Source organism: Diabrotica virgifera, chromosome 6 (assembly GCF_917563875.1).
Source record: "Diabrotica virgifera virgifera chromosome 6, PGI_DIABVI_V3a".
In the NCBI taxonomy this organism is placed as follows: Eukaryota; Metazoa; Arthropoda; class Insecta; order Coleoptera; family Chrysomelidae; genus Diabrotica; species Diabrotica virgifera.
The window spans coordinates 82,095,214-82,119,192 of record NC_065448.1 but is presented as its reverse complement, the minus strand read 5'-3'; the positions used below and the strand labels follow the sequence as shown (position 1 = coordinate 82,119,192).

Genomic DNA, 23,979 nt, shown 5'->3' with positions numbered 1-23,979 from the left:
TAGAACGTTACGCTTACGGAGATCGGTGTTGCCAAACCTCTCGCGCACGGGTGGATACTCGACGGCCGATATACGATTCATTCTAGTCAGTATAACGTGGCATCCGCATGCTTCTATCGTCCATAAGAAATACATGCAGCTATCTCCGCATTGTTCTATTCTTAACGTGAAACGCTCTATAGTTCACACAGAGAGTAAAAATATTGTGTAGATGTGTAATGAGTGAGCTACCTAAACAGATGTTGGTGTTAGCATTAATAGGTAAGTTATATTTTTATTTCCTTAAATTTTTTAAAGATTCGAAATTTGTATAATATTATTTATTTCAGTGGCGGCCGGTCAGGGTCGGCAGTGCCGACCCACACATTATGGACACATTGTAGATTTTCTAAATATTTAATTTAATCCAGAGTTGATGATATTTGTTTCTGTAAAATAAAAAAAAATCTGTGAGATAATACAGACTAAATTTAATTCATTGTTTTTAAAAGAATTCGATCAATCCGATACGTTACGTAAGAAACTTTTCAAATTAATAATCCCAGCCGTGCATCCGATTGCGATTGTATGAATTCTTTTTTATAAGATCAGCTTCCCTTCGACGGCATGCCGTCCCTAGATCTACGATTTGAAGCGCTGCGCTGTGGAATATTAGACAACCAATTATACATTTCACCAAAATTTCACCCGTATTTGAATGGCAGGGTCCGGCACATAAACAATCTGCCGATCAGTGATAGGTAGACACAGCAGCAGGCAAGCCACGTAAATCTAAAGTGCGCTCGGGATGAAATTAATTATGAAATAAGTAGCTTTTGGAATTTTAAATCTCGGTTAGTTTTCACTGTAGCAGATTTTCGTAAACAGCTTTTGGAAGTTTTTAATTTTATTTTATTAAAAATGGCGACAATTTTGCAAGTGATGATATTATCTCGATTCGTGAAACAATCGGTTTGAAAACTTTACTAAATGATTATTCTTTTAATATTTTTTTACATATTTTTAAGAAAGTGTTTACCCAAACTGATGTGATATTCAATGTTGTTGAAAATCAGTCAACCGACATTATTTATTCCAAAAATAGAATAACAAAGCTGGTAAAAAATCTCAGAGATAGTAATTTTCAATATAATATACGCAGTGACGTTTTGGATTCGCTTGATATTTCCGAACACCCCCAAAAAATACAAAAGTATGACACAGATCTCGAAAAACAAGTATATTTTGAAATTTTTGATACTATTATTATTTGTGCAAATAGATACTCCTTTTTTTCAAATTTTGAAGATTTGCAAATTTTTGAAGCTTTGCAAAAATTTAAAAGTTACGCCAAAGAATTTTCAAAATATCTATTAGACAAGTGTATTAAAACTATGCATCATTCTTTAATCAAATAGACAACTAAAGAAATGAATTAAAAGTTTTATATGCTGATCCAAATATTTTCGGAAGATGGGATAAGTTACAAAATATGTATAATTTTATATACTGCAATTCATTGCAACAAACTGTTCCCGAAATTAATAAATTATTATCATGAATTCTGTCATTGCTACCAACTTTTGCCTTAAGGTGATACAGTAGCGATCAACAGCTAGCAACAAAAATGCGGTCCAAGATTCCGAAAGTTCTACGAACTTTCAAAAGTGAGGCAACAGTGCGTCGGTGATTCGACACTGACAGTGACGTTTATACTATCAAAAACAATAATTTTTATACAGATAGGGGCGAAATGTTGCCAAGTCAGTGACGTTCGATTTCTTGTTAAAAAAAATCGATTTTTGGTAGTTTCAATGTGACACAAAGTCTAGGCACGGGATAAAAAAGTTTATTTGAAGAAAGTGTATTTTTTTGTCTTTCTTAATGGCGGTACAGGCTCCTTTTTGCAATATTTTATTTAGTTATAGAGTAATTTCCACATACTAACATATTTCTGAAATTGGGCTCTGTATCGTCATTCTTTATTATATTACGAATAAGTGTGCCAAATATCTCCACAAAATATTCAAAATTTCAGCCGCAATCTTGGAACGCGTTTGTTGCTACCTGTTGATCGCTACTGTTTCCTCTTAAATGAACGGGATTTCTCTTGTCTCAAAAGTGTCAAAACGTATTGTCGAAACACCATGAAACAAAAGAGTATGTCTCAAGCTTTTCTCAAATGTCAACAGAAAAAAACTTAAAATATCTCCAACACATTAATAAATTTTACGATGATGTTATAACCCATTTTGCTACGTCCAAACAACATAGACTAAAGTTAATTTATAAACATGTTTAGGATCTAAATCTAAATCTAATGTGAAAAAAAACCAAAAATCAAAAATCTTCTATGATGATTGAAGCCTTTCAATTAGATGGTATACCTATCTGAGGAGACAAAAACCTTGCCGACCCTGTCCCTAAAGCCACGAGCCGCCACTGATTTATTTGTGATTAAGCTGTAGCAGACAAGTTGAGTTAAATTTATATAACGATTCAAAGGAGTGTAATTTTCGAAGAACTGAAGACAAAATACAAAATTATTTGGCATTATTAAAATAAATATGGTTTCATTCAAAAGCCCATCATTATATGTTTAGTGATACATATCGTGTGCGTACTGGGAAAATCCACTAACTCCATTTTTTAAATTTTGACATTTTACTACCATTAAATCCACAAACATCAATATGTTAACAGGAAAAACTATATTTCCAAATTCGTCGTCCACCGTGCTTAAATCGGCACATTCAATGACAAAGAAAATCAACAAACTCCATCTTTTTCTAAGTTTTCATGAACAAAATAATGTTGTTCCAAATATGTTTATGTACATCTATGTGCACCACACCTGTGGTTAACATCCTTCAAAATCATATCCAGGTACCAAAAGTCAAACAGCCAGTGGACCCGATTTTTAAGAGGTAATCCATACGATATAATGTTTAAATGCGTTTTTCTCAAAACTGTACTTTTGTGAGTTAGTGGATTTTCCCAGTACGCCCACGATATTATGCTTGTTTATTTTGAATACTATATAAGTGTCATGAAAGAGGTACTAATGATCAACTATAAATTAGCAAAAGTAAATTTACTAATTTTTGTAATGTTTAATAAAAGATGATAGTTTAAGAAAGTTGGCACATTTTAGAACACGTTTGCTTAGGTAGGTAACGTAACATTCCTTGCGAAACTTTTTACACACAAATAGAAAATATAATAAAATTTATAAGAATTCTAATTCTATACGAAAAAATTTAACGTTGACATAAAAATATAGCGCAACAACTTAGTGAAATACTTTGTGTATATCAAAATATTTTTAAAATGTAACCTATCTTCTTCTTCAGGTACAGTCTTCTCTAATGGAGTTCGTTATCATCAGGATAACTTTTATTTTTGACGCTTCAGCTCTGAATAGTTCTACGGAACTGCATTTATACAATTGTTTTAAATCAGGAAATGCGTCTTCTGCCTATAATTTATTTTCCTTGTATTTTGTCTTGTATTATCATCAGTAATAACAAATATACATCTCCCATTAAATGACCCAACAATTGTAACTTCATATAGGGTGTCACAAAATAATTGGTCATAAATAATTATTGCAAGATTTTTGGGATGAATATTTTTTGTGACACCCTGTATATAAGCTGACTAACGCATCCGCTTGACCTTCTGAAATTAATTTAACTACTTCTGTTGCAATGGTGTGAGCTCCCTTGGCTTTATTAGATTTATTGATCATATAGAATACAGATTATATAGATAGATGATAGTTTGGGTTCAGTAACGGACTAGGAACCAGAGAGGCATTATTTGATTTTAATGTGATGTTAAATGATGCATGGATATGAATGTGCATGTTTGTTACATTGATTTTGAAAAAGCATTTGACAAATTACGAATAATAAGAAACCTTTAGGTACTGGAATCAACGATCACAATAGGGAACTTGCACATTTTTTTATTACATAATAATGTTCAGTTTTGTTTAAAAATGAGATTTCCAAAATTTCACGCTTCAAAAACTCGTAATAACTTAGAAATACATATTTAAAGTCTTCTGCGGTATAAAATAGTTCAAACGACCCGCGGCCTCACATAGTTTTACATTAGTTATTATTACGGTTATATTTCGCTGTGTCTAGGTACACGCTAACGTGTGTGCAAATAAAAAAGTTAGGTACACGTAAATTAAACTTCATCAAGCCAGTGACGTCATTATTTAGCGTGCGCAGTGACTGTATATTTTGGTACAAGCTATTTTGATATGTTTAGTGTTTGTTTGATAGAAAAATATTTGTTAAGGGAAAGGAAGCAGAACTATTCAGATGTTTCAAACTTAATTGTAATGAATCAATGTATATATTTAGGTTAGCAAAATAAATATATGTATTTAGTTGACATGACACGTACAAAATATTGTTAAAATAATTTTAATACGTAAGTTAATTATTATAATCAACTATTCTAAATGGGAAATAAGCCACAATTTAACTAAAAAAATGATTTTATTAACGTTTCGACGTCCAAATCGGATGTCATTGTCAAAATACAAAAATTAGTCAGATTAAATAAATTATTAGAAAAAAATTTTTAGTAAGCAACAACATTTTTGTTTAATTTATTGATATTTTGTATTTTGACAACGACGTCCGATTTAGACGTCGAAACGTTAATAAAATCATTTTTTTAGTTAAATTGTGGCTTAGTTTCCAATTAGAATAGTTGATTACAAAAATGCGACAAGGAAATAGCTTCAGAACAAGTTAATTATTATTCTGAAAGCTTTAGGTCTTCCTTTTATTTTAATTTTGGACGGTAATACTATTTCACTTATAACTAAAAAAATATATATTAATTTATAGTCTCGTTAACTTTTTCATACTGTTTTAAAATGTTGTTAAACTCATTAAAACAACTAAATAATTGCCCACACTGCATAGTTAATTTAAAAACAAACACTAAACAAATAAAAAATAAGAAATCTCTTTACTAATCAATATTAAAATTAAAGTGTAAACACAACGCGATTAAACAAATTCCAACACTCTGACACTCTAACTTTTTTATTTGCGTACACGTTAGTGTGTACCTATACACAGCGTTATATTTAGGTATATTCTTCTTCTCCTTCTTTAGTTTATTGGCCTCCATCTACTTGGGTATTTGGCCAGCTCGTCGTCGGGGAATAAAGGAAAAATATTTATATTCTAATGCAGCGTTTCCCAACCGGTGGGTCGCGACCCACTAGTGGGTCGCGAGCGGATTTCAGGTGGGTCGCGGCGTGGCTCTTACAGCAGATGAATACCATAAATATATAACATCATAGGTGAGGGATGGGTCGCGAATATGAAAAAACATCAGAAGGTAGGTCGCCACACATAAAAGCTTGGGAACCACTGTTCTAATGGCATTTATCGTATGTCGTTGTAATAATATATACCAGTTTGTTGAGATTGGAGTTTGATACAGTTTTTGAAGGAAAGAAAAGAAGGTTCACTATTGAAAATAAAACCATTTTGTAAAAGTACAAATTTTCTATGACTAGTTCAAACGATCAAAAACACTTTTAACGTCACATAACTGTATTTTTTTACTAACGTTTATAATGTCTAATTTAAAATTATATATACAATTGGTGTAGAATGTAAACATACAACGGCGTGACGTCACGACGCGTTTTGGGGTGGCTGGTATAAGTTGAATTTTTAGTCGTCTTTAGGGGCCAAACGAAAGAAACAAAACTTTTTTATCTTTGATACAGGTTCTAAATTATGTTCTGTTGTGATTTATAACATTTTTTTCGAATTTAAAATTTTATTCAAGTTCCCTATTTGTAATAGTCACCGTGATTATGGCAACTTTTGTTGAACAACTCCAACTACCACTAAACAAAACAAACAGTTTCTGTAACAAATATGGACTAAAAATGAATATAAAAAAGACTAAATACATATACATGCGATATTAACAAAGAAAACATATATACAAACAAACATTATATTTAGGAGAAATACCGATAGTAAGGGTTGATAAATTCAAATACCTGAGAACCTGGATGCCAGGAAATAACAAGAAATGTCTTTCTAAAAATGAAAACATTTCTCTGCAATAAAGAACTTAGATCAGAACTGAGCGTATGAGTATTAGAACTAAAATCTCTGTGATATTACATGTTTTTGGTACTATAATATGGACTTGAAAGCTGGACACTGAAGCAAGAATACATAAGTATGCTACAGTCATTTGAAATATGGTGTTACAGAAGGATGCTTAAAATATGTGCACAGAAGAAAACCAACAGCAGATACGACAAAAAATATTATGGTAAAAGTTGGGGCATGGATAGGACAGGGTGGAACAGACTTATTTTTTTTAATACTCTGTGTATTTTAAAATATACAGGGTATACTCGTTTTTTTAATTTAAGGTTTTGCAATGTTATACATATGAGGTAGTTTAAAAGATAATTACGTTTTTTTTATTAAATTCGTAAAAATATTAGGGAGTAAAATATTCGTAAAAATTCTACCTTGTAGAATTGTAGAGATTTGACATAAATAAATATATTCTTGTTTAAATGATTTTTAATATCGTCTACTATTGTCTAAAATTATTAACATATCGAAATATTTAATTTTGTTACACAAGGTTGATCGAAACTTGATCTGAGTATTTTCTGAGTTTTCTTTTAAATGGAACGCCCTGTATTTTACTATTGTAATGAAATGCTATTTTATTGTACTTTATCATTTCTTATGCATTCCCGGTACCTAACTGCTTTAATTAGTGAATTATTTGTGATTCTTTGAGCCAAACATCAATGATTGCAACAACAATTAGGCGAATTTTTTTTAGGTTGGCTATGAAAATATTAAATCAGTTAGGTACGAGTACAGGGAATGCTTAAGAAATAATAAAGTAACATAACATAGCATTTCATTACAATACTAAAATACAGGGTTATTCTATTTAAGAAAACTCAGAAAATACTTATTCGAAACCTCGACTAATCCGGTATGCCAAAATTAAATATTTCGATAGGTTAGTAATTGTGGACAATAATAAAGTATGTTAGAAATTGTTTGACTATGAATAGATTTTCTAGTGTCAAATCTCTACAACTATTATACAAAATATGTATATGGTGTTAATATTGATGAAATTAATAAAAAAAAAACAAAAGATTGCGCTGGACAGGTCACCTTATAAGAATGACAGAACACTTAGTAGAATGTTTTGTGGAACTATGGTGGGACGTCGGCTAGTAGTAAGACCAAGGAAGAAGTAGATAGACGAAGTGAGAACCGCTGCTAAAGAGATATGTAAGGTGGATAACTAAACTGGAACAGAGCAGCCAATGAAAGAGAGGCTTGGATGCTGGTGGAAGTCAGGACTCAACTTGGGCTGTAGCGCCATAGGAGAGATATTTAAAAAACAAGAACATCGAGGACAGTTCAAAATGTAAAAATATACAGGGTGTTCCATTAAAATCTATCAATTTCCCAACTTTTACAGTAACAATTTTTTTCATATCTCTTACGACAAATGAGTAATTGGCCTTCCTCGCACTAATGCCACGCCCTATACTCATATTTACTCTTTTTAGTATGTCTTTGATACTGTAATATTTCTATCAAAATTTTAAATAACTACTGAAACTATTTATATACCTAAATCTATAATATCCTAATACAGAAATAGGTCTTTAGACACTTCCCTATTTTAAAATTTAACTTTTTTGACAAATCAGTTTTAACAATTCTACGTTGAAAATTGATCATTTTTTTTTAAACACACATAATCATACGAGAATGAAATTTATACATACTTTACACTTTTAGGAAACGGTAAACATGAGAGTAACGGTCCAGGCTTCAAAAAAGAAGAGGATAGTCCACCTCCAAGTCCTATAAATGGAATGGAATGTCTTTTGGAGGTAAATATTACAATAATTATTCCCGTACAAGGTATGTACGGGCCTAATTAAAATTTTAAACAATCTTCCAATCAACATTTCTTTCAAATTCTAATACACTCATAGACAAAAATATGTGAAGTCAAATTGTTTGTGCTGCATACGTTCGGTATGTTCTTTCAAAGCAATACCGCTCCATACCACTATGCCACCACCACCAAAACTAACGCTCTGTATGAGCTTACTACTGACATACCGTTCGCAAACTGTTCTATAGACGAAGATTTGTCAATCTCGCTTTTGCTGGTCTGATATATTCTAATTTTGCCTGTGTTTCTGCCATTCTTCTTGCAATTGCATCCACTTTTCCTTGTGTTTCGAAGTGTGTTCCTTGCTCGTCGATTATTTGGGGCATCTTTTGTTTTCCGTTCGTCTTGGCTCTCCGCATTTCCTAACGTTTCCATGGTTTTCTTCTGCTTTCTTGATGTTGTGCCATTTGCTCTCAGTGAGACTGCTGAGTCTTATCCTTATTTCTTCAGAGAGTTCGTCCCCTATATCTAAATTCTCTTCTTGTTCTTTGGAATGCTCTTTCTGGTCCTGTTCCTTTCCTTAATCAGTTCTCTCGGCTCGTTCGGGATGATTAGTCCTCTGTTATTCGTCATTTCTCTGATGTTTTCCATTGCCCGTTGTATCCTTCTAGTGATATCATCTATTGTTCTTTCCACTTCTTCGACGGTTTTTTCCATTTGGTTTAGCTGCCTTATGTAGTTTGGTCAGTTTGTTTCTTTCCATTTCCATCTTTCCACGGGTTCAATTGTTGGGAGGTCTATCCTTGACGTTATAATTCCTGTTGCTGGTTTGTAGTCGGAACTGCATTCGTAGTGTGTCATGTCTTCCATAATAACGCCTTTGATGATGAAGAAGTCCAACGTAGAGTCTCGTTGTCTTGGATTTGGATTGATTCTTGTCGGTTCGTCATCATCTTATCTCCATCTTAGAAGTTGTTCACCTGTACGTCGTATGAGTTCACATCCCAATGCTGTGTGGTGTGCGTTGAAGTCTCCTGCTAGTACTACAGTCTCTGCAGTCTTCATGAGCTAGGTTGTCGGTGCCTCTCCTATAAACAGAGAAAAATATTAGTATTACCTATTTTAATACATACATTTTCAAAATATTGAATGTAAACTACTACCTCGTTACATTCTAGGTTATTTTTGTTATAAATGGCTACTTCTCTGTGGTTTAGTGTATCTCTTTTTCAATATCCATCGAAGTTTGTGATCATTGGAAGTTGAGTTTACGGCATGAAAAGTATTCCCGAACTGCAAATGATGTCCGGATTTTGTCTGATGACCATCTTCCGTAGTTCGTTGGTTCTTAGCCTCAGTACTTTACTTCACTTTATCGTGTCCGGACATGTCATTCATAAAATTTCGGCCCAGTATCGGGCTACGTCGGTTCCATGTTCGTTATCGAGGCAAACTCTTCGAGGGTATACCGATAAGGACAGTTTCTGCATGAAAAAAGATGTTCCGTATTCTGCGTTTCTCCACAGTCACAGTTTACATCATCTTGGTCTATTTTCTCCCATTTTACCATGTTTGATTTCACTGGAGCGACTCCCGTTCTTATCCTATTCATAGTTTTCCAAGTTTTAAAGTCTAGAGACTGGCCGGTGCATTGAACCTGAGGAAGAGGAAAATACTCAGGCGGTTCATCCTGCACTATTCCAAGGAAGCTTTTCCTGGATTTTAGTCGCTTTCGTGGTGTTCGAGCTTTGTATAGGGCATGCCGCTCGTCCGCAATCCGTTTAATTTTCTCTATGTGCTCTGCAACGCCTCTGCGTGTTGAGGGTTCTGCAAAACCCGCTGCTTTATATAGTTCTGAGACTGGCGTTGGTTTCATGCACCCCGTTACTATCCTGCATGTTTAATTTAGCGCAGTATTAACTTATTTAGCGTGGGCAGATCTGCCCCAAACTGGGCACGCATATTCAGCAGTTGAGAAACACAGTGCATGTGCCGTTGTTCTTAAGACTCCAGGACATGCACCCCATTTACTTCCCGTTAGCTTTCTGAGTATGCTGTTCCTGAGTGTTCCTATTAGTTGTTACTTTCCCTCTCGTTTTTGTGCAATGTTGTCTGTAGGTGAGGGGCCGGTCCAGAGTTACTCCAAGATATATTAATTGGTCTGTGAGCTCTAGTATACTACCATTCCACACAATTTGGAGTTTTCGCTTGGCTTCCTTTGCGCGAAGGTGGAAGGCGCAGACTTGTGTTTTAGAGGGATTGGGTCTCAGGGAATTCTGTAGATAGTACTCTGTCGTTGTTTTTAAGGTATTTTCGAGTTTCTCCTCCACTTCTTCAAAGCTATTTCCTTGAGCACATATTGCGAGATCGTCAGCATAGAGGAAATGCTTGGTTTCAGTCGGCGTAGGTTGGTCGTTTGTGTATATATTGAAAAGCATTGGTGCTAAAATACTTCCCTGTGGGAGGCCATTCTTTTGGACTCTCCACCCTCCAGCACAACGAAAAAACGTCTGTTTTGCAGTAAAGAATATACGACCTTACCCAGATGGTGGTCATTGAGGGTATCGTATAATTTGCGGAGCAATGTTTTGTGTCTTACTGTGTCATAGGCTGCTGTCAAATCTACGAAAGCAGCCCCTGTTATAAGTTTTTCTTCAAAGTCCTCTTGAATGTGTTCTGTTAGTGCGAGGACTTGACCGGTGCAAGATTTGCCGGGTCTGAATCCTCCTTGTTGTGGGATGAGGTGCTTGTCGACACTTTTTTCTATTCTGACGAAGATAAGCCTCTCATATAGTTTAAAAAAGTGACACAACAGCGAAATAGGTCTGTAGCATCTGGGACTTTCTGGGTCCTTTCCTGGTTTTAACAAGGCTATCACTTTAGATTTTCTCCATGATTTTGGAATTTTGCAGTCTTTGCAGCACGTGTTGTAAAGTTGCAAGATCCAGTTTTTTGCTCCTTGGCCTAGATGCTTTATTTGTTCACTGCATATATCATCCACACCTGCAGCTTTCCCGTTCTTTAACCTATTCATACCGTCGTGGAGTTCTTTTAGTGTAAAAGGAGTTCCTAGGTGGTTTGTCTCCTGATTCAATCCTCTTCTAGTATATGGGTCTTTATATGTGTTCTTAGTTCTTCCATTCATAAGGAGTTGAGTAGCAACTTGGCCTGCTGTAACCTTGCAAGGTGGTTTATGTTCTTTTGGGTTACCGCTAAGTTTTTTTACAAGGCCCCATGCTATTTTGCTACTATGTGTCATGTCCATTTTTTCCAGGGTTTCAATCCACTTTTCCTTTCTGGCTTGACTCAGCTGTTGGAGTAGGACTGCTCCGCAATCAACCGTTTCTTGGCTAAAAGAGTCAGTGGAATAGAGGGTTTCGTATGTTCTCATTAGTTCTTTGGACTCGCTGGACATCTCGACACTCGGGAACATATTGTTGCCTACACACTCTGTGGATAGCTTTTCTAGACACATTTTTTATTACTTCTACAAAATTTTTCGTACTTCTCTACTTTTGGCTCAAGACGTGTAGCAGCTCAGAATCTAGTATGTCTGCATACTTTCGCCAGTTTGCCTTCTTTTTGAAGTTAAATCTCCTTCTGAATGGAATAGTTTGCGGTCTGACAATTGGAAAGATGTTTATACCAATTATTGGTCTATGCTGAGTTTTTGGTATGGGGCCATATACTATTTTGGTACATCGGTCTTCGAGGTTATTACTTGAAAAATATATCCGGGTTATATCCCCTTTTCCAAACTTTGCTCTGATGGTGGAAGATGGTGGAAGTTTAGGATCGTGGATTAGAGTGAAGCCACTCGTTTCAGCCCATGCTTCTACTGCGTCTCCATTTGCATCCGAATTTGCATATCCCCAGAGTAAACTGTGACTGTTAAAGTCTCCCAGTATAAGCTGATTCCGTTGTGATTGGAAGTTAGTTGGGGGTGAAAATATAAAAGGCTTGTTTGGGAGCTGGTATACCGAGGTTATTGTGCATTTTTGATCTCAATGATTATTACCTCTATACCGTTTACATTTGTTGTTCCCACCGATGAGACTATGGTTTGATTTTTCACAAATATCGAAACTCCCATGCTTATTGTGTGGTAATTTTCGGTCTCGCTGCAGTTAGGTCTCTGTGGGTTTCCTGGATGCACAATACCTCACATTTCGTGTTTTTGCAGAATTCTGATAAAATGTATTGTTTTGCTGTAGTGATATCCTCGATATTTATGCTCGCTACCGTCAGTGTTGGCTCTGAGAGGAACCGTTGTGGCTTGGCGTTTGCCATCTGATTTGGTTTGGTCCGGTATTGGAAGGATTAGCCGTCTACTAGTAGACGTTTCCAGGGGACGCCGTCAATAGTGTTTACTGTTATGTAGTTGATGTGGCACTACTCCTTCCGTGTCCCCCCTTAGCCTCAGTGATGTTATGTTGATTTGCAGATTTTTTAGCTGTTTGATTGTTTCTATAGAAAGACTTATATTTAGCAATATTCCTTAAAATCTTTGGTCTATTATAATTCCTTCTTTATTTCCTTTAGACATCCTGTCGACATTAATTGTTTGGTTGATTTCTTTCCATAGTCCATTGACTTCTTCCGATTTTGATTGGATTGTCTAAGGCTGAGGATGGATTCTCGTGGTCTGTGCATGTGACATCCCACTTGTTGTTTTTCTGAGTGTTAACGGATATGGTGGTAGGCTGGGTTTTGGTGCTGAACTAGTTTTGCTTTCCTTTTTAATTTCCACTTTGTAGTTGTAGACTCTTAAGTTCATTAGTTGTTATGTCCATTAATTGTTATGTAAGCATGTCAATTAGTAATAACAAATTACGGAAAGTATAAATTAAGAAACTCACAGCCGAAAACGTGTTTTTTAAAAAATGTTTTGCAATAAAATGTATTTTTTCGGATCGTACAATTTCAAAATACAGTAGTAACTACAAATTAAAAGCTCTTTATATAATTAAACACGGTATATAGGTATAGTCTTTCTATATATCGTCATCAAATCGGATAATCCAGGGTGGTAACTGCATTAGACTTAACACACATTAGAAAACCAATAGCGTTATAAGAACTAACAGATAACAAATCAATGTCACATCTTATTCGATATGTGCAAGTACTTGGAGGGGACACGAAAAACGATCGTGCGTGAATAGCGGAGAAATATTGCAACTTTCTTAAATAATTCATACTGTCAATTGAAATTGACAAATTGACGTATATATCATACCTACTGTCATTGAAGAAGAAAAAGTATATGTTGCTCTACAATAGACCATTCCAGGTCACGTGACTTTGACAGTGTCGCTGAGGGGCAAAAATTGTGTTTTCGGTGTTCTTTTTGCTATTTTCTCGTTTTATTATAAGAAATCTGGTTTTAACTACAAAAATTTCAAATATTAGATATAGGACACCCTCATAGGGGATGCAACAACCCGGTATAATCAGAAAATCAGTTTTCTTGACCCATATCGTCGTTCTGTTTACAGTGCATTGTGATTATAGTGATTTAAAACATCTCGGTCGTTAAATGCGGCTGGTATTATAAAAAAACTCACTTTATCTTTTACTTTTACTGGAACACTTTACAACTGAACAAAACGCTGGTATTTTAATCATATTCTTAAATTAAACAATGGTTTTTTACTTTGTTTACAAGAGCTTTGCCCTCCAGTCGCTGTCAGATGACGTCACCTTGGAATGGTCTATATTGATATGATATGCAATTATTATATAAAAGTAAATTTAATTAATTGTATTTTGCTTGCAGTACTGCTTTTTAATAATTAATTATTTACTACATACAATTGTTTACCTTTAAATAACATAACCTCAATCTTACTTTTTCTTCTTATAATTTTTTTGGGCTATGGCCTTGACAACTCTCCAGCAGCCAGGACTAATATAATTGGCCAATATAATTAAAAGTGCTAAAAATGTTGCTGAGCTATAAAACCAGGTGTCGCTTTTCCGAACTTGCACGGTCCCAATTGAATACAACTTATTTTACTAATTTAATTTTTAAAACTGAACAATTTTTTTTTTCGTACAGAAAATAATTTTATATCCTATGTACGGTTCCATGACATCTCGTAACGCGACAATTCGTAACCGGACAATTCGTAACAGCGACAGTTCGTAACGGCGACACTTCGTAACGGCGACAGTTCGTAACTTTACAAATTTGTACCGGACAATTCGTAACGTCCAAATTGATTATTCTGTTTATTTTTATTAACGTGGAAACTAACTGTTGTTACAGTTATAAATGAAATTATGCGGTACATTAGGTACGAAATAGTAAGTACCTGGATAAACATGTTTAGCACATTTCATATTTCGTGTTTCAGGATATAATAAAAGTATTTAAACACGCAAACAAAAATTATTTAAATAAAACACTTTACTTAGAAAGTTGGGAATGTCTAAAGACGGTTGTCTGCTTAAAGATTTCACGAATTATTCCTTTGTCTAGGTATATGCAAATTAACGATACTATAAATATAATACAATATAATAAACTAAACAATAAATAAAAATAATGTTAAAAGTTTCTTTGTATTTAAATATTTGTTTGTGTTTAAACACTTAAGGTTGATATGAACCCTCAATTAATTTGTTTCTGATCCTAGAGATGGCTCTACTGTAGCATGTTACTGTGGTAACATTTTCAACTTAATTGTAGATTTCTACATGATGACTCAGTAATAATGTAGAAACCTAAACACTTTTTTATCCTTACACCCATTGGCTCAATTGGCTTTGTTGCCAAATTGTTTAGACAGTCATTTTATCAAGGCCTAATAACAAGCAAGAAACATTTAGTCCATGATGTGAGGCCCCTCCCGTCTGAAAAAAATATGATTCGGTTTCTCTGCAGATTCCTATTCAAAAATGTTCCCTTTAATGAAATATGAAGAGTGCAAGGCGAACTTTTTGGCGAGAAATTGTTTAAACAATTTTTTTAAAGAAATTCAAAAGATTACACTTTTTGCTCCGGAAAATATTTTTTTAGGTTTTTTGGCCATTCTAAACAAGAAAGGTATGGTGTCATTTTTCTCAAAAGTTGCTAGTTTTCGAGTTAGGGGCAATTTAAAATCTGAAAAATGCGATAATACGCATTTTCGAAGCTTAAAAACTCAGATTTATTATATCTGAATATATCAGTGGCGGCCCGTCAGGGTCGGCAGTGCCGACCCACACATTTATAGATATAGATTTTCTGTGAAATAAAAAAAATCTATCAGATAATACAGACTAAATTTTATTCATGGTTTTTAAAAGGATTTGATCAATCCGAGCGTTAAGTGATCCCTGCGCATAACAGACTTCTCAAAAAATGAATGATCCGAGCCATTCATCTGACTTTTCGGCTTGCCGTCCCCAACTCCGTAGCTTGATGATTTACACGTAAAACTCAACGAAATAACAAGTCGATGAGCAAGCGAACTTAGCGAACATTACATTCTCTCCGTGGGCAATAGCAGATACGGCATGGCAGGTTAAGCGGCAGGTACGGCATATTTCGGTCTGCCGGTTGGCGTTCCATTTGGAAGCATGCATCGGCAGAAATTGTCAAAAATAATCACGCCGTTTTACGTCGTTTAATTGATATTGTAATTTTTTTAAGTTGTCAGGAATTATCATTTAGTGGACACGATGGATTGTTTTAGAAATATGTACCTGTGTATTTACTTTCTGATTCGAAGTGTATTCGTAATACAGAATGAACTAATACATATAATCAAATAGTTACATTTTGAATAACGTTGTTGAATCTGAGATTTAGAAAACCATTTGCTTTTCACTGGAAGTAGATGAAACTTCTGATTATCATGTCATTCACAATTATCAATTATTGTTGTTCGACACGCGTTACGTAGTAATATTTATGAGAGGTTTTTAGGTTTTAGAGACGTGAGTAAAAGCAATAAGGCAGAATATATTTTTGGTGTTTTAAAGAACAGATTCAAATTTTTTTATATCAAAAATAAATCGGTAGGGCAAACTGGGGCAATCTTATGACGGCGTTGCTGTGATAAGTGGTGAATTGAATGGTCTCCAGACAAAAGTTAAAACTATTGCATCACAAGCTTTATTTACTCACCATTATGCGCATATAATGAATTTAGTTTTACATGATAAGTGTAAAAAAATAAAGAATATCGTCTTTTGTTGCCAGTTCAGCTCACCTAAACGGATTATTGCTTTAGAACAAATTTGTTTCGAAAAAAAGCGAACAGTTTGTCAGACGCGATGAAATTTTAAATCTCGGTTAGTTTTATCTAAGCATATTATCTCTGGTAGTTTTAGTAGCTGTAGCAGATTTTCGTGAACAGCTTTTGGAAGTTTTTGATTTTATTATCGAAGGCGATGATTTTGAAAGTGGCGATACCTCGATCCGTGAAGCAATCGGTTTGAGAACTTTATTAAATAATAATTACTCTTTTAATATTCTTTTAAATATTTTTAAGATAGAGTTTGCCCAAGATATTCCTTGTTGTTCAAAATCAGTCAACTGACATTATTTATTTCAAAAATAGAATACGAAAGCTGGTGCAAAATCTCAGAGATTTTCGTAATGATAGTAGTTTCCAATATAAACGCAGTGACGTTTTGGATTCGCTTGATATTTCCGAACCATCCCAAAAAAGACAACGACATGATACATATCTCGAAAAACGAGTAAGTATATCTTGAAATTTTGGATACCTACTATTATATGCAAATAGATACTCGTTTTTCGAATTTTAAAGATTTGCAAATGTTTGACCTCTTTGACGATTCAAAATTTAAAAGTTACCTTCGCCAAAGAATTTCCAATTTATTACAAGTTAGGTACTTAAAAATTATGCCGATCCAAATATTTTCATAAAGTGGGATAAGTTACAAAATATGTATGTATAATTCTATGTAGTAAGTACTGCAATTCATTACAAAAAACTGTTCATCAATTTTCTTATTACCACCAATTCCTGCCTCAAATAAACGGGATTTACCTTGTCTCAAAAGAATCAACACATATTGTCGAAACACCATGAAACAAGAGAGAATGTACATCAAATAAAAAAAAAGCAAAAAACAGCAAAATCTCCTATGATGATTTAAGCCTTTTAGTTTGATGGTATACCTATATGAGGAGACAAAAAAAACCTTGCCGACCCTGTCTCCAAGGCCACGAGCCGCCACTGGAATATATCTATAATAAAATTCTGAAGAGTAGTCGGTATATCTTCAATTTAGACCGTTCTTTTTAAAATGTTGTTATGCGTCCATCCAATTTTAATGCCGGTGCGGCTATTTCAACAATCTTCTATTTTGCACCGGAAAATATTTTTTAAGATTTTTCGGGTAATACTAAATAAAAAAAGTTTCTTTTCATTGTTCTGACAAGTTAACAGTTTTTGAGTTATAAGCGATTTAAAATCTGAAAAATGAGAACATACGCATATTACAGCGCGAACATACGATTGAGTTACACTAAATACCAATTAACTTCTCATTAGCGGAAGTTATAGTTGATTCATAGACGTAATATACAGGGTGTTTCAATAATAATTGTCCATATAGTAACTGGAGAAACCTTAGCACAAAATACGAAGATTTAACCTAAAACACTTTATTTTTAATTTCAAATATCTCGAAAACTAATCATTTTGTCGTTACGAATGAAGATTATATTATTTACATAAAAATTATTGCAAAATCAAAAAATTACACTAAAATAACAATTTCGTCAGTGGCGTAGAATTTGGGAAGGGTCAACCAGCCACTACCCCATGTCGTACGCCTCTGGTAGTATCTAGAAACGTTTATTTATCTTAATTTAGTAGGGTGTACAGTACCTACACTTTCTGCCAAGTATGAGAAGGATACGCGAAATAGTTTTAAAGTACTGGGTACAAATAATTTTTATATTTTAATCATATGAATCATATCATAAATTAATCAAAATAACTGTGCCGTTTCATATTTAACTTCAAATATCTCGAAAACTAATGACTTTATCGTTACCAATGAAGAGTATATTATTTACGTAGAAAGTATTGTAGAATCTAAAAATGGCACTAAAATAGTAATTCCTCCAGTGGCGTAGAATTTGAGAAGGGTCAACCATTAACCATCCCCTGTCGTACGCCTCTGGAAGTAGGTAGAAACGTTTGTTTCTCATAATTTAGTAGAGTGTCTAGTAATCGCACTTTCTGCCAAGTATGAAAAGGATACGTTGAATAGTTTTAAAATGCTGAGCAAAAATAGTTTTTAAATTTTTAGATAAAACACCCTGTAACTCAGTAAGGAGCCACATTTTATTTAAGTGTTTTAGGTTAAATCTTCGTATTTTGTGATAAGGTTTCTCCAGTTACTATATGGACAATTATTAATGAAACACCCTGTATATTAACACTGTTAATATATTTATAATATTGTTAATATAAATATTATGTCCACCACTTCAGTTGGATGAGTTAAGATAAATTCAGCAATTCTGCAATTTTCGTAACAAGATACAACTGCACACATCTCGCACGAAGATCAATCACACAAGTGGTTTCGATGTCACCATTGCAAAACTGATGCAATTCAGCGACTTTTAAATCGCAGTGGAGGCACCCTCTAGATTTTCTGCGACAGCGATTTTTTTGTCGCCGCGACTACAAATCGCAAGTGGAGTGCTAGCCATAGTGCGAGTTGTGGCAGGTTGCGGCCTAAGAGTCGAGTGGGCATAATTGATAATTAAAAAACAACGATTTACATTGAAATAAGCCCCAATTACTCATCCAACTCTTAAAATTGAACGTCTAAACTTCAAGTTAGGTACTTCGGCAACCTCAAAAATAACAATTTACATAGGAATTTCCAACCCTCGAATATGTGTATCTTCGCAATTTTCAGATTTTAAATCCTTCGATTTAGAAACTCGAAAACTCAGAAAAATGAGAAGAGATCTTTTTTGTTTAGAAAGAGCCAAAGAAACCTAAAGAATGTTTTCCAGGGCAAAAAATGTTAGATTGTTGAAATAGAGTCTGCCGCATTGGCAATAAAATCGGATGGACGCGCTTTATTAACAACTAAAAAACAACGGTTTAAATTGAAGTTATACCCGATTACTGCTCAGAATTTCAAAAATGAACGTTTAAATTTCAATTTAAGGAATTGCCAACTTTGAATATAATAATTTAAATATGAGTTTTAGCCTCGAAAACGTGTATTTACGAATTTTCAGATTTTAATTCACCTCTAACTCGAAAACTATATACTTTTGAGAAAAATGACAAGATATCTTCTTGTTTAGAATGGCCCAAAAAAAACATAAAAAAATATTTTTCTGGACAAAAAATGGTGATCTTATGAATTTGTTTAAAAACATTGTTTAAACAATTTCTGCCCAAAAATTTCGCCGGCACTCCTCTGATTTGTTTAAAGGGGACATTTTTGAATAGAAATCCGCAAAGAAATCAAATCAGATCAAATCACATTCATAAATATTATCTCACACTGAAAGATAATAATAAAATTTTACGACCTCTTTCACGACAAAAATTGTGTATTTAAAAATTTATTATAACAAATCAATGTACGATAGAAAAAGAATAGAAGAAAAAAACAGGATTTTCATTATAAATCAGTATAGCACTCTTTATATCATCGAGATCAAGTGTATAGGAATAGGTAGGTGGTTAAAGAATTGTATACCTATCTGTATAATATGCATAATGCTTCAGAAGTCTTCTTTTTCTACTTCTTCTTTTTGTATAGACATGACTCTGTCGGTTTTTTCAATGTGCCTCTAGTAAGTTGTCGTTCCATCGTTTTCGTGGTCTTCCCACTGATCGTCTTCCTATTGGGGAACCGTCTCTCGCTCTCCTGACTACCCTATTTGTTGTCATTCGGCGTATGTGTTCATTACATTCTATTCTTCTGTTTCTTACCCAGTTATTAATGTTATCCACCGTGCATCTCCGTACCATATCTGTACTTCTAGCTCTGTCCCATAGAGTCTTACTATCGATTTTTCGAAGGGTTTTCATTTCCGCTGTTTCGAGCAATTTTTTGTCCTCTCTGTGTCGGGTCGTGTTTCTGACGCGTATGTAATTATTGATCTCATGACTGTTTTGTAAATTCTGCCTTTCATGTCTTTTCCGATATTTTTATTTCTCCATATTATGTCATTCAGGCAACCTGCGGCTCAGTTTGCTATATTCACTTGATCTTCCACTTCTGTTTCGAGCCTTCCGTAGTTAGATAAAGTGATGCCTAGGTATTTAAACTCTATGACTTGTTCTATTATCTGACCTTAAATCTCCAATTGACATCTTATTGGATCTGCTGTTATAACCATGCATTTTGTCTTTCTTGAGGAAATTAACATGTTAAATTTTCTGGCGATTATATTGAATTGGTGCAGCATACGTTGTAACTCATCTTCACTTTGAGAGATTAGTATTGCATCGTCCGCATAGCAGATTATTTTAAGTTGTTTTTCTCCCATTTGGTATCCTTTTTTAGTTCTTACTTTTTTTATTTTTTCGTCCATGATCAGGTTGAACAATAAAGGACTCAAGGAATCCCCTGTCTTATCCCATTGCCGGCATCAATTGGGTCAGTTAGTTCATCTTCCACTTTTACTTTTATTGTGTTGTTCTGGTAGATGTTTTCTATCGTTTTAATTATTCCCAGATAACAAGTGGATAACGTCCTTTAATGTGACCCTGTCAAATGCTTTCTTAAGGTCCACGATACATAAATATGCCGGTTTGTTGTATTCCAACGATTTCTCTTGAACTTGCCTCATTATAAATATAGCGTCAGTGCATGACCTTCCCAACCTAAAATCTTGTTGTTCTTCTGATAATGTTATAATTTCATTCAATTTGTTTGTATCACTTTTGTTGTTAATTTTAATGTTGTATTTAATAAGTTAATCCCTCTGTAATTCTCCGGGTCTGATTTGTCTCCTTTTTTGAAGAGAGGTATTAGGATGCTTGATCTCCATTTTTGTGGTATTCTTGTGCTTCAGAAGTCAAACGGTGTAAGTCATATTTCATCTGCCCGGACAAATTTTTTTTCGGTTTTTCATCATTCTGAACAAAAAATGTTTGTTGTAATTTTTCTCTAAAATGGATCGTTTTCAACTTATAAACAATTTAAAACAGAAAAAAAAAAACGAAAAATGACGATTTTTAAGCCTCGACACACAATTATTTTTTAATTCAGCAAGTTCCTAAATTTAAATTAAAACCTTGTTCTATCAGTTTCTGATACTTCAGTAGTTTGGGCTTATTTGATTTTAAAACATTGTTTTCAGTAGTTTGAGGACCTTATCACAACCTAAAAAATGGATTTATACAAGACTGTTTAATAAATTAGAACCACTGTTTGTATGGGCGACCTCTTGAATATTATTATGCGGTATCTTATGAAAGTGGTTATGCACACCATATTTTGTTGAATTTAAAATCAAAATTCTATTATTTGTCTATCATACATTGATTTGCTATTTATTTATTTGCCCTCTAGTCTAGATACTTTTAGTTCTTAAAAGGTTTACATTTTTACACCAGCAATTTTTATCGGCAGGCCAGACGGAAGTCGTATTTAATTACATCTCTCAGTCTGAGATAAAATAAATGCGACGGCGACGAGTAACAACTGGAATGTTTAAAAGATTAGACCAGCGGTTCTTAATCTGTGGTACATGTACCACTGGTGGTACATTCCATTATTTGAGGTGGTACACAAAACTCAAAAGAGCCAAAATATCAGCACCACCATTGGCACTATTATAGTTAATTAGATCACCTAGCTAGATAGGTATTTTAGTTAGGTGGTACCAAAAATAATAAAAAGTATTTGGTGGTACCTGACTCAAAAAGATTGAGAACCGCTGGATTAGAGAGAAACATCACCAGAAACATAATATTATGTCATGTTTATTGGAAATACTCGAGAACATGTAAGATATACCTACTCTATAGCACGTGCAAATCCTCTCCTATCGCCTAATTTCCTATGAAGTTAAATGGTGAATGTTTTTAGGGTCCATTTATTTTTTCGGGTATGCGTATGAGGTTTACGAGGTTTTGAAACATGTCTACTAGTACTAGATGTTGTGGAAATAATTCGAATCGTACTACAATGGTACTACTTTTCGCGGAAGAAATCTGAAAGAAACCAGTTTTCGTGGAAACAATTAAATATATTAGTATTCGAGGAAACTGAACATCTTATTTTGTTTAGTTGTAATATCAGTAATATAGTATATATATAGTAATGTATCAGTTGTATATGTAATATAAAAACCGGGAAAATTCCTTTTTACTCTTAGGTTTTTTTTATAAATATATTATTTGTAGATTGTATTACATCGTATTTTCAAAACAAAAGGTATAATTTTGTTGTAATCTGCCAAAATGTTGTACAAATAATTGATATGGCAACGCTGCTAGATTACAGTTCTGTTTGAGGCAATTCTACGCAGAAGTTACCGCTATCTATCGGAGATAAATATTACCGGTGTTCTAGAGGGAGCCATGTCATGGTGGCACAATTTGATAGCGGCAATTCAAGATATAATTCTTGTTTAACGAGATTTTTCATATGTTTAGGAAAAAATATTCAACATTTTATTGGAAATATTTTTCATTGTTACAGATTTATATATGTTGTTATTAAAATGTTATCCAATTTCTTACCGGTAGCTTTATTATAAGCCGAAACATATTATTTTTTCCTACTGTGGCAAAACTGTATATTCAAAAAATTTAAAAAAATTCATAAGTATTTCCTAGGATTATATCTTTATGCTGTAAGAAAATTAACAAAATTGTATGTTTGGTTTTCCCGCTTTATACTTGGAAAAAAGGAGTTTTTTTGAGTTTTTTCGAAAACGAAAACATGAAGTTTGCTCAAAATTTGTTAAAATACTTCTAGTGATCGCATATACCAAATCAATTTTTTTCAAATTTTTTGAATGTGTAGTTTATTTTGGGGGGGGGGGTTCAGATCAACCTTAATATATATTCTGAAACACGAAATATAAAATGTGTTAAACATGTTTATCCAGGTATCTACTATTTCGTTAAATTGATAATAGGCTATTGATTATATTCAAAATAAGATATCTAAAAGGAACTACAACGTTAACAGGGTTTTATTATTTCATATGCTCAATGGACATCCATATATGAAAAAACCGCGGAGTGCTACCATTTAAAGGGGTGCGTTTTTGAGAAATGGGTGAATTAGTCCCTGGGCACAGGTTACATTAGGGTGAGTTCTATGCACTTCTGGTACAAACATATCTACATAAAAATTGTTCCTGGTTAAATTTCCTATCTAAATATCATTTTTTAAAGTCAATGATACTTTTTTTTTAAATATATTCAAAAGAAAAAGCACAAAGAAACCCAAAAGAAAGAAATTTTGTTTTTTGTATAGGTTTTTTTTGGTATTAGGTATTTTTGTTTTGATATAGGTATAGACATTTCTTTAAAGAAAAAAGCCCTGCATATTTATTCATTAAAATATTGTTTAGTAGAGGTAATTAGGAATTACAGTTTTCGAAATATGATTTTTCAAAGTTCTCCACTCACAGCAATTTTGGGCAATTTTCCTTGTTATTTCGCAAATATTGTTCTGTAACTTTTTTCTACGTATCTTTAGGTATATGCAATGGTACACGTAATAGGAATAAAAATCAATTACCTTTAAAAAGGTCTACAGTATAACGTTGTACGACTTTTTTTAAAGAGATTATGGTTTTTCAAGGTTTTAAACTTTTAACGATTTTTTATAATATAATATAAAATAAAATAATATTATATATCGATGGTTAAGAGCACAGATATAGTATGTCCACTGTTTGCTGATTTTAAGATAACATTATAAAAATATTCAGTAGGGTCATATGAATGTTCTGCATAATTATTGTAAGTCCAGAATGATTGTAAATGGGTTAAACGGCCTTGCCAAAATATAGTATTTCCCATTTGTATTAAAAACCGACTTGCACAGATATTTTATGTCCGTTTGGAA

At 33.6% G+C, this 23,979-nt stretch overlaps 1 protein-coding gene across 2 annotated transcripts in view; it reads left to right on the top strand.

The window, feature by feature from the left end:
- The window catches only part of LOC114345184 (uncharacterized), a 97,945-nt gene that overhangs the window by 54,159 nt on the left and 19,807 nt on the right, over positions 1 to 23,979 (top strand). For both annotated transcript variants that reach the window (XM_028296006.2, XM_028296005.2), the window contains exon 2: positions 7,833 to 7,927. In XM_028296006.2, the coding sequence (XP_028151807.1) occupies positions 7,833 to 7,927 (95 nt within the window). The remainder of the gene's footprint in view (positions 1 to 7,832; positions 7,928 to 23,979) is intronic.